Source organism: Amphibalanus amphitrite, unplaced genomic scaffold (assembly GCF_019059575.1).
Source record: "Amphibalanus amphitrite isolate SeventyFive unplaced genomic scaffold, NRLGWU_Aamphi_draft 000336F_arrow, whole genome shotgun sequence".
NCBI lineage: Eukaryota > Metazoa > Arthropoda > Thecostraca > Balanomorpha > Balanidae > Amphibalanus > Amphibalanus amphitrite.
In genome coordinates this window covers 507,518-517,737 of record NW_024881831.1, presented here as the reverse complement: position 1 = coordinate 517,737, position 10,220 = coordinate 507,518, and the positions used below count along the sequence as shown (strand labels likewise).

General features: G+C 53.9%; 1 protein-coding gene across 9 annotated transcripts in view; it reads right to left on the bottom strand.

Moving 5' to 3' along the window:
* Positions 1-206: 206 nt before the first annotated feature.
* LOC122388830 (serine/threonine-protein phosphatase 4 regulatory subunit 4-like) overlaps positions 207-10,220 on the bottom strand; it is a 98,291-nt gene continuing 88,277 nt past the window's right edge. For 4 of the 9 annotated variants that reach the window (XM_043380264.1, XM_043380265.1, XM_043380266.1 and 1 more), the window contains 2 exons: positions 3,072-4,133; positions 207-2,375 (listed from right to left, as the gene is read on the bottom strand). In XM_043380264.1, coding sequence (XP_043236199.1) covers positions 2,366-2,375; positions 3,072-4,133 — 1,072 coding nt within the window. In that variant the 3' untranslated portion in view covers positions 207-2,365. The remainder of the gene's footprint in view (positions 2,376-3,071; positions 4,134-10,220) is intronic. The other 5 variants (XM_043380269.1, XM_043380268.1, XM_043380270.1 and 2 more) reach the window with 2 other exon arrangements.

The window sequence follows — 10,220 nt, the reverse complement described above, 5'->3', positions numbered from 1 at the left end:
GTCGTCACGGCCCGGCCGCAGACCGTCACGGTCGACACGAGTCGCTCCCGACACGTCACGCGGAGCCGCGTCACGTCACGAGAGCGGCGCCATTCGCGTGGCATCGGCACCGATATGGCACAGTCGGTGTGACCCCATCACTGCGGGGTCGCATTCACTCGTCAGAAAGATGGAGTCACGGGTGTTCAGCGCTCGTAAAGACAGAGTCTCGTATTCGACACGTGCTGTATTCGGGCAATCACCGTGACTCAGATATGAACACATCAATAACAGCTGGGTGATACACAATGTGAATGGACCGCTGGACATAACAGAAGTGCGACGAGCTGACTTATACTGGACGATTGGGGACGGGAACGCTACCAAAGTAAATGCGTGTGGATTTGACCGATAGCTCGGCTGTGACACCACTGGCTCCGGCGATGCTAAGGACACTGAGCTGTATTTTGAGCGTCCTACAAACGAAACTCTGATATGTCCCACTGAAAGTCAGCCAGTTTGGGTCCAACTAAAATAAACGCATCTGCTAATAATACACACAATACAATTCAGACAACGCGAACGGACCATTCGTATGACTGACATTTCAACAAACCTATAATACTCCTGGCGATTAGACTATTGTTGGTACAGGGCGAACTGCTCAATAGTACACAATTATGGTCACTGGTCAGGCAAACGCTATTTTGGTTCGTAAAACCATACCATGGGTCCTGTTTCCGGGGGCAGATGTGAAAAAGCACGGAACATTTGCGATCACAAACGAGAACATAATAGCAACACTAACTATTCAGGGGAGTATAAAGCTTTGGTTTTCCGTTGCTGGTTAATGCATAGTGATTTCTCAGCAGGGATGAAAGCGAAACGAACAATTCATCATAATTATAACTTGTGAGTTAACGTAGGCAGACAACACAACTCGAAACAAATCATTAGACTAGCCATCACGATGTCACGCAGAAAAGTTGAATTGGGCACGGTCAATGTTGAAGACAAGAAGATATGATTAAAAAGAGCTTAGAGAAAAGACTCTTACATTCTAGGAATATTTTTGTATAGTATGTAAAAGCCAAAACCACACGATATCACTGTAGGAATGAATTTCACTACAAACCACAACACCATCTAGCACTCGTTGGCTATCACACTACCAAGTGACTTGTAGACAACACAGTCTCCTAGTCTATTTACCGTACGCTAGGTCTACCCACTAAAATGAAAATGCTAGTAAATTTGGTGTAACGCTCTCCACCCCTCCCCACTAGTCGACCCACCGAGGTCAGGCTGAGGTCAGCTAAGGTCACCAGGGGTCACGGGGCGTCGGCTACGGACGACGAGCGGCGCTGCCCGCTCCACCCGTGACTTTGTACGCGGCAGCGGGTCAGCCCGCCACCCATCACATCTCGCGACTTTCCATCACCCCGACCGCCAGTCTCACACGCACGGAGTACGAACACAGCACAGACCGGGCCACAGTCGAAACCACGCCTCGCCCGCCGGCGGCCAGACTCTTCCGAGTCCTCTACAGACCTGGGACGTCTGTTAGACGCTTCGTCACATCTGGTGGACGTTACGTCACGTTCGACGTGACGTTATCATGGCCTGAGAGGACTAACCGGCGGACTTAACCCACATCTAGGGCAGTGCGAGATAGTATACAGACCACCGTGCGCTTTCACTCAGATGAAATGTCATTGCACCTTACTCTTCACATTCACTTATTACCTACTACAAATGCTAATGGCAAACTGCTATGGGATTTATAGCTAGCAGCACTAATGATGACGTTTTTGACACATCTACCGGCTCCTTGTACATGATATGGTCCTCAAAGAAAGCCTGGTGGAAACTAACTCACATTGTTGTCAGCGCACTGGCTGGTGTGCGCCGAGCCTCACTTTAAACGTGTGCGTATCGATCCAACTCACTCCAACTGAACCGTCACAATTCAATCAACTGCTCGGGGTGGCTGCGAGCAAAACAACTAGTCAACGCATCACTGTACCCGATTCTCTATCATTCTCCATCTAAGGAGACATTGCACGCTGACATGATTATTATCTGTGAACGACATTTCACACTCGACTTATAAACAAACATTGCTGAGCGCAGCTACTAGCCAGTGAGCCTCATTATTTTCCACACGACTAGACGCGGCGCGCGGGCCGACTAGGTGGTGACTCGGTGCAGTGCGTAATACTGACCTCGGGACTCGAGTGGCGCGTGCGCTGCACACACCGATCGTGTGCAACCCCAGCTGACGGCAGTGACACCGCACATCCTCTTCAGAAATGCATTGCTCCTTTGGTAGTGCGAATTAGTCGTAACACTGCCTCACTTGTCCGCGGCCGGAGATGGTGTGCGCTTACTTTTTCCTGAAACGAAGAACATCACATTTTACGGATGTAAACGTTGTGATGAAGCATGCCGACGCTTTCTTGACTAGACAATTCAACAACGGTCTCGCCAACGGCCTTAAGAAAAATACGTTGTATCTCAAAACACGTAAGCTCGAGTGCCGAGAAATAGACACATTACACCTGTGCCTATCTTCAGTCATTCACAAAAGCTCGAGCGAGCCCAACACCTTACAAAGTTAACTTGATAACGCAATAGACCTTTGTCAACTAACTATTCCCAGAAATACGACGCACCAAGGAGGCAGGACGAAAAGCCAGACAACATCACAACAAGAATACGATACGTCCCTAGTGACAACAGGCAAAATGCTGAGGGCAAGCCGGTTAGAAAACCTTGCACAGAGGAGAAAAAGCGGCGCAACACAGGAATGTCTCGGATCAGGAAGACATCTCCGGAGGCGGATATCCAATGGAAAAGGATGCCATATGTCCGGAATGACGTCGGATATCCGGAATGACGTCGAATGTTGGGAATGTTGTCGGATGTACGAAATGGTGTCGGATGTTCGGAGGACGTCGGATTTCCAGAGGATGTCGGATGAGGATGCCGGAGCGCAACAGGCGATGATGCGACCATGAATTCCAGGATGTTTGAGGCACGACAAAAAGACCAAAACGCACCGAGAAAGAATCCACCGACACAAGGCTCACCTTCGTCGGGCACGGGTCAGCGCCGAGGGCAGACTGCTCGTCTTCCCCGCGCCGAAGCTGGATCGCAGCGGTATGCGGGAGAAGGCCGGCGACGCGCGGCCGTCCGGACTGGAGGTGCGACTGCAGCCGGGACTGGACTGGGTGCTGCTGACACCGGACGGAGAGTAGGCGCTGGCCGGCCGCCGGGCGGGGGTGCGCCGGCCGCCGCCGGCCGGCAGGCTCTCCTCAGAGCGGCACCGGGCGGCCAACTCGGCCGCCGACGGGGACGGTGGCGCTGTGTGAGGTGATGTTTCTGCCGCTGCCGTTCGACTGCCGGACGCCTCGCCGCCGGAGCAGTATCGTCCGTAGGTGGAGGGCGGACGGAGCCGGCGGGTGGGCGTACGGCCGGCCCCCTGGCCAGGGGGCGGCGACGGGATCGTCTCCGGCGGCGGGGGCAGCTCGCCCGGCGCCGAATCCGGCCGCTCCAGCTGGCGCAGGTCGCTCGCAGAGATCCGGATGCCGGCGTCCACGTAGAACTCGTCGGCGGTCGGGTCCAGGTTCTCCAGACTGTGGACAGCGTGGCCGTAAGGGGCGAACGAGGCGGCGGCCGGCGAGGGCTCGGGCGGGTGCGAGGCGCTCCGGTCGTAGAGGCGGCTGGGCGGCGCGGCGCGCGGCTGCAGGCGGGCGCGCACCGACGAGATGCCGGCCATCAGGAAGTGGTCGAGGGAGGGTCGCGGCTGGTGCCCGCCGCCGCCGGTGGCCGCCAGCTGCGGCAGCCGCGACGGCAGCGGCGGCCAGGTGTTGGTGCCCAGGCCGCCGGCGCAGGACAGCACGCGGCTCGTCTGGCGCTCGAAGAAGCGGCCGACGCTGGCGGCCACCTGAGTGCCGGACACCCTTCCCACGGCCTCTGAGACGGGCTGCGAGAGCCGGTAGCGGCCCAGCAGCTGGGAGAAGGGCTGGCGCAGCCGCTGCCAGGAGGGCTCGCCGGCGCCGGGCGCGCCCGGCTCGTCGCCGTCCGGCTCCAGCCAGCCGGCCGGGTCGGCCAGCTCCGACTCGGGCGACAGATCTGCCCAGCGGCGCTCTCTGCCGGCGGCGGTGGCGCAGGCGGTTAGTAAGCAGGCGGCAGGCGACAGGCAGGAACCAAAGCAGACCGGGAACCAAAGCAGACCGTCACCGCTCAGTTAGAAAGCACACAGATGCCGGTTAGTAAAGCTACCAATAGTCAGGATGCACAAAGCTTGAGGTAAGGACCTATAACAAAGCTGGGATATGATGAGCTGAAAGAGGCTGAGCCTAGAAAAATAACTATAAAAAACTAGCTCAACAAGGACAAATGAGGTAAAACGAGACTTCTCCTCTACACATTCAAGCTGATGGGATCGCTGTTTAGCATACATTTCGTCTGATGTTCTTACCGAGTAAGTTTCTTTGTTGTTAGCGTTAGCAAATTGGCACTAGCGAGCAACAAAGCTTGCCAGCTATACGGCATTATTTTCTACACGTCCTTAGTTTGAGCTCGGCTAACAGCCTGTCATCAAAGTTTCAGTCTTCCTATTTGAGAACAAACAGGAGGCACGAGGTAGTTCGTTTCCATCAAACGAACCGTCATCATAACCCAGAGGGGTAAATTAGCCATTGTTATTAGCGAGAAACACAGGCACACTGCTACTGTTAGTGCGGCGACTAGGAAGTGCACATACTTCACCGGGCTCCAAACAAAGAGAAGTGGTACACCCGCTGACCTACAGGTGGAACGCTAATCAAGGCCGCAGCGTAAACGGTAGCGCCGGGCTTTCACAGCCGAGTAAACACGCTCACGACCACGCGAAAACAGATATATCACAGGCAGAGTGGTGGCTCGGAGTTGGTCGCACACACTCGACACTGGAGGATCTCGACAGTGAGGGGATATAAGGGCGGGTTTGAGGCGGAGAAAGCAGACAGACCACTAGACCACCACCGCTGCAACAGACCATATACCGACCACCACCGGAGGACCACAAAGCAGACCGAGACAGACCAAAGTACCAACAATCCAACCCCGTACCGGCCCAGACTAGCCACAATCCCATCACCAGCCTCGTGCAGTCCCCCGTGCGTCCTCATCCCCCCCCCCCGCAGACACCCAAGTCAATCTCTGGACACCCGCATTAGCACAACAGACACGCCAAGGAGCCACCGCCGACGGCACGTCTAGCCAGCCACAACACCCAGGGGCGGGCGAAAATCCGCGCTGTACACACTTGAGCCAGGTTAGTATTAGCGCCACGCGCCGCCGCGCCGCCGCGGCTGGGATGTAAGCCAGTCTCTGTCCCCAGGGTCGCCACTCGGAGGATAACCATCTTCGATCTGAGCCGAGCCCGGGAGGACCTATAGTGAGTTGGACGGGTCTACCGCGCGGACTGAGGGAGGCCGGTGGTGTAATTTCATATGGTGTAACGTGTGACTGAATGTGGTGTAACTGAGTGCATGAGCCGGAGCGAGTGATATACAAAGATAATTCATCGAGTTGGTGGTTAACCGCGGCGGTTACAGGGTAGGCCGCTTCGCAGCCATGGAACCGCATGCTGTTTGGGGTGGGGTGAGTCATATGTTCGAATGAATAAATCATTTCTCTTCTGGGATGAATGTATTGCCCTCTTTCTTGATTGAGTAGGATTAGTAGTTATGCACAGGTGCGCTCGAGCCGCCACAGCAAGCGGCGAGCACGCCCATTTGGACGAGAGAGCACGCAGTGACGACAAATGGAGGTGCCGTGAGCCGACGACAGGACCCCAACAGAGCGAGAGGAGTAATCCACTTTGTTCGACGATTAATGCACTTTATCCGAGTGGGCCGGTAGTGGATTCCCGGGCCCGGCTGAATATTCAATTCGCAGAGCGGAATAGTGCCCGGGTCGAGTGTCCGGGGTGAGTACGGGCGCAGTGGTCGGGTGGCAACCGCCGCGACACGAGGAGAGGAGAGAACGGGACATGGAAATGGTGAACATTCCGTGGCGAGGGGCGATAACGCTTCAAACCGAACCGCAGACGGATACCCCGCATAAGGAAAACTATCGGGAGGAAAGAAATGAAATATAAGGCGATCTAGTCGGTTAGAGGCCCGCTACAATTCAATTCCTCTGCCCCCGAGTATGCCTGTCTTCACTCGTCGACGGGCCTCGATTCGCGAGACAGAAAGCAATGGCAGAGCGCGCGCTGTAGTGGTGAAATAAAGCTAAGGAATTAAATAGGGAACAATGGATGGATGTTTGCCAGACCGGAGCGCTGAAAAAGGAGACAACGTAACAGCAGCCGGAGTGGCGCACCACGTCAACAAAACAAACAAAATAAAGAGCAACAGAAAATTAAGACATGTTTCATATTCAAAGTTATATACGCATAATTAATAGTCACTGGAAATTAATAGCATGCTAAAAACATACTTTTCATGTATGTTATCAGCTAACGTTAACAACCAGTATAACGCCTTTTGGGGCGACTAACGGAGCGAGCGAGAGGGTGGGCCTTGCACGTGCGAAATTGCGAGGGGGTACTTCCAACTGACTTGTGCACGGCACCCTACTAACCGGTCTCTAGCGATGTGCCAAATTTGGGCACAATCGGCCCAGCCGTTCTCGAGATCTGGAAGCGGCACCCTGCACGTGCGCACGTGCAAAATGGGTCCCAACTGACTTGTGCACGGCACCCTACTAACCGGTCCCTAACTGTGTACCAAATTTGAGCGCAATCGGTCGAGCCGTTCTCGAGATCTGGAAACGACCCCTGCACGTGCGCACGTGCAGCAGCACCCCAACTCTGGCACATGTATATGCAGTGCCTAGTGGGTGCCTACCTACATGCCAACTTTCAGCGCAATCGGCCAAGTAGTTACCGAGATATTGCAACAATTACAAAACTGACACCTCTTCGTTTTGCACGTGGCACGTGCATAAGGGGTCACCCACATGCATCGGGAATAGTCCAATACTTGGTAGAAGGAATGAAGCTACCCTACAAAAATTACCGCATGTAAATCGGTCAAGTGGTTGCTGAGATATAAGCCTCGCAAAAGCGTCCGCACGGCCGGCCGGCCGCTCATACTCAGAAATTTCCGTTATTCTACGTAAGACTCCGCTCGCTTCGCTCGCTCCGTAATAAACAAACATACATTAAAGCAACAAATTAAACGCAACATGGTATAACGGATGATGATGGGTGATGTTCAGTCAGTGTAAGCTTGTGTAGACTGTAGGGGTGTGGAACTCAGGATAACTATTGTTATTTGAACATGGTATGCATAAACTCGTTTTTCGCTGCGTTCTTTTTCACATCATTTCTGGGAGGAGTATTTGAGCACCTCAGCTGGCAAAGGAATAGCGAACACCTGAAAAGAAACTAGCGCTTCCGATGCAATACAATCTATAAATAAATTACTCCGACACAAAAGCTATAATTTCGAAGTAAATTTAACCAGCACCTCCAGTCCTGTTCCCAGGGCAGTCCTTAATTACATCTTGACATCCCACGTCCTATTTCTGTCGCTCACGAGCGGGCCGCTCCGAAAAAGCTGTCCCTCCCCAGCGAGTCCGGCTGATGGACGGACGGTGCGGCCGGCCTGACGTCACAATCGACCTGGCCGTGACGTGCGGCGGAGGGCGGAGGGACGGACGCGCGGAGGGCAGCGGGCGGCGGGCGGAGGGCGCACAGAGGGCAGCGGGCGGCGGATGAGCCGTCATCCCTGGCCTGACTGACATACTGCCCAGACAGACAGAATGACGGCGGACCGCGTCCACAGAGGACAGGCAGTCGGCTGACGAGCCGGCCGGCCGGCACGTGCCACTGTTACGGCCGTTCGCCGGCCCGTCTGATGACCGTTCCCCGGCCCGTCTGATGACCGCTCCCCGGCCGGTCAGCGTGCCGGCCCGCCCGGCCGCCGGGGAGGGCAGGCCGACAGGTGAGCTATGACTCGATTTGAGCCTGAATAGCGCCGATTCGGGCCCGCGCCCCAGAGCAGGCGCTCAGCCCACACCGGCTGATGGCGCAGCTAAAGGCCGCCCCACACTGGACCTCGCATGCGGGTTGCGAGTTTTTGAGTTTTCGGGTTTCTTCAAAATCAAATAATACAATCTAAGCTGAGTGACCGACATTACCATCTAACAAGCGAGTCTGCATGTTTTTAGCTTGCGAGCCGCCTTGCATCGCATTCCAAAAGTTGATTTTGAGTCAACTTTCGATTTTCCTCGCTGCGAGGTCTGCGAGTTCTGCGAGGTTTGCGGGTTTTTCGTTGGAATCGAATTTTGGTTCGTTGCTCTGGTATTGCGACTAAAATGTAATTTTCTGAAGGTGTACCGGCTTCACTGCATTCATGGAGTCATCATAAGGGAACGGTCTAATCACTCTATGAATGAGTATTATGCCCGCAAACTCAAAACCCGCAAACTCGCAACCCGCATGCGAGGTCCAGTGTGGGGCGGCCTTAAGCTGGTTCGGTGACGCGGTATCCATATCGATGTCCAGCCGCTGCGCAGGCTTGTTCCTCGAGCAAAAATTATCGGCTGTGCACAATACATTTTTAGCTCGAGTTCATTAGAACTAGCCTTATCAAACAGTACAGGTAAAAGAGGTATACACGAACCAATTTAATTCAAAAAGACGATTTTCCAGCAATCCTGAAGCTGGGGACTGACTCCAGGGTTAATGCCAAACATCTACGTCTATATTTAGGACATTTGTGCGCAAGATACAATATTGGTGACAGCCACTGTCAGATTTCCATCCAAAAGCTCAACGATAAAAACAATTAAAACGCTTGTCTCGTCTCAAGTTATCTTTGAGTTCAGCTGGCAAAGATCTGTCCAGTCCCTGAAATACTTGACATCAGCGGCAGCCGCCGGAAACGTCGAAATATAAAATATCCATGTTTAAAAAGCAAAGAATCCATCAATCTCTGATGCGTCAAGCGAGTTGAACTGCATTCGTTACGAGTTGGGGGTGCGTGGCCAGTCGTGGTGCGTATCACGCCACGCCTGTCGCGCCACGAATCGTGCGTCACGAGCTGTCACGGCGGGTGGCGTGACACACGCACCGCATCCGAAGCTAAAAGTGGGTCTGTTCTCTACTCATCGATATGGTTGGGACAGTTCAGGGATAGGCCGCGGTGGGTGATATTCTTGGGGAAGGAGAGCGATAGAAAGGTGGAGACAAGCAGAGAAGGGGGACATTTATACAGATAGATATCTAGATGGAAAGAGAGGGGGAAAGAAAGAAGAGAGAGAAAAGAGAGAGAGAGAGAGAGAGCGAGAGAGAGAGAGAGAGAGAGAGAGAGAGAGCGAGAGAGAGAGAGAGAGCGAGAGAGAGAGAGAGAGAGCGAGAGAGAGAGAGAGAGAGAGAGAGAGAGAGAGAGAGAGAGAGAGAGAGAGAGAGAGAGAGAGAGAGAGAGAGAGAGAGAGAGAGAGAGAGAGAGACGCACACATCCATCTAAGCACCACCATTCACCATGTCTGAAAGACGTTAACGACATTGAGATGCGTGTCGCAGCACTCTGCGGACCGCAGCCGGAGTCATACACCTCCGTGCATGATTCTTCCACCGTTCTATACCGCTTTTTCCGTCCACTCCGCACCGGCCACCCCAGTGTCGACTCGGCCCGTCCGCCTGGATCACCAGCACTCCGCGTCCCAGCGCGATCGCCGCGATCATTCCAGGCTCGGTCGGATACGCGGCCTCGCTCAAATATTCCGGCGCTCGGACGTTGTAACGGCTCAATTTTCACCGTATGCCGGTATGGACAGCGCGTTTGGTCAGTGGACGGCGGCATTGAACGATATGACCGGAATGTTCGCGTAGATTGCCGCGATGGCTGGGTATGGCTATTCGATGAAGTCCAATAGCTACGCAGTATACGCAATACGCATATCGATACGCCGACGCAGTCTTATGCGGTGATGCATTATGCATGGAAATGGCAATACGATGTCAACTATTCAGTCATAAGCTGGGACAAGCGGGACGTTATCAAGCCAGAATAGTTTTCAACATCGATAACATATACCATTCAACAGCAACAATGCTGGTTATCACGATAGAACATCAGGGCGTCTCGAAATGTCCGACCGCTTTGTGATGTACTTTACAAGTCTTTACAACTTGTACTTTGAAACAGCATGGGGACATACACTTCGCTGCGACT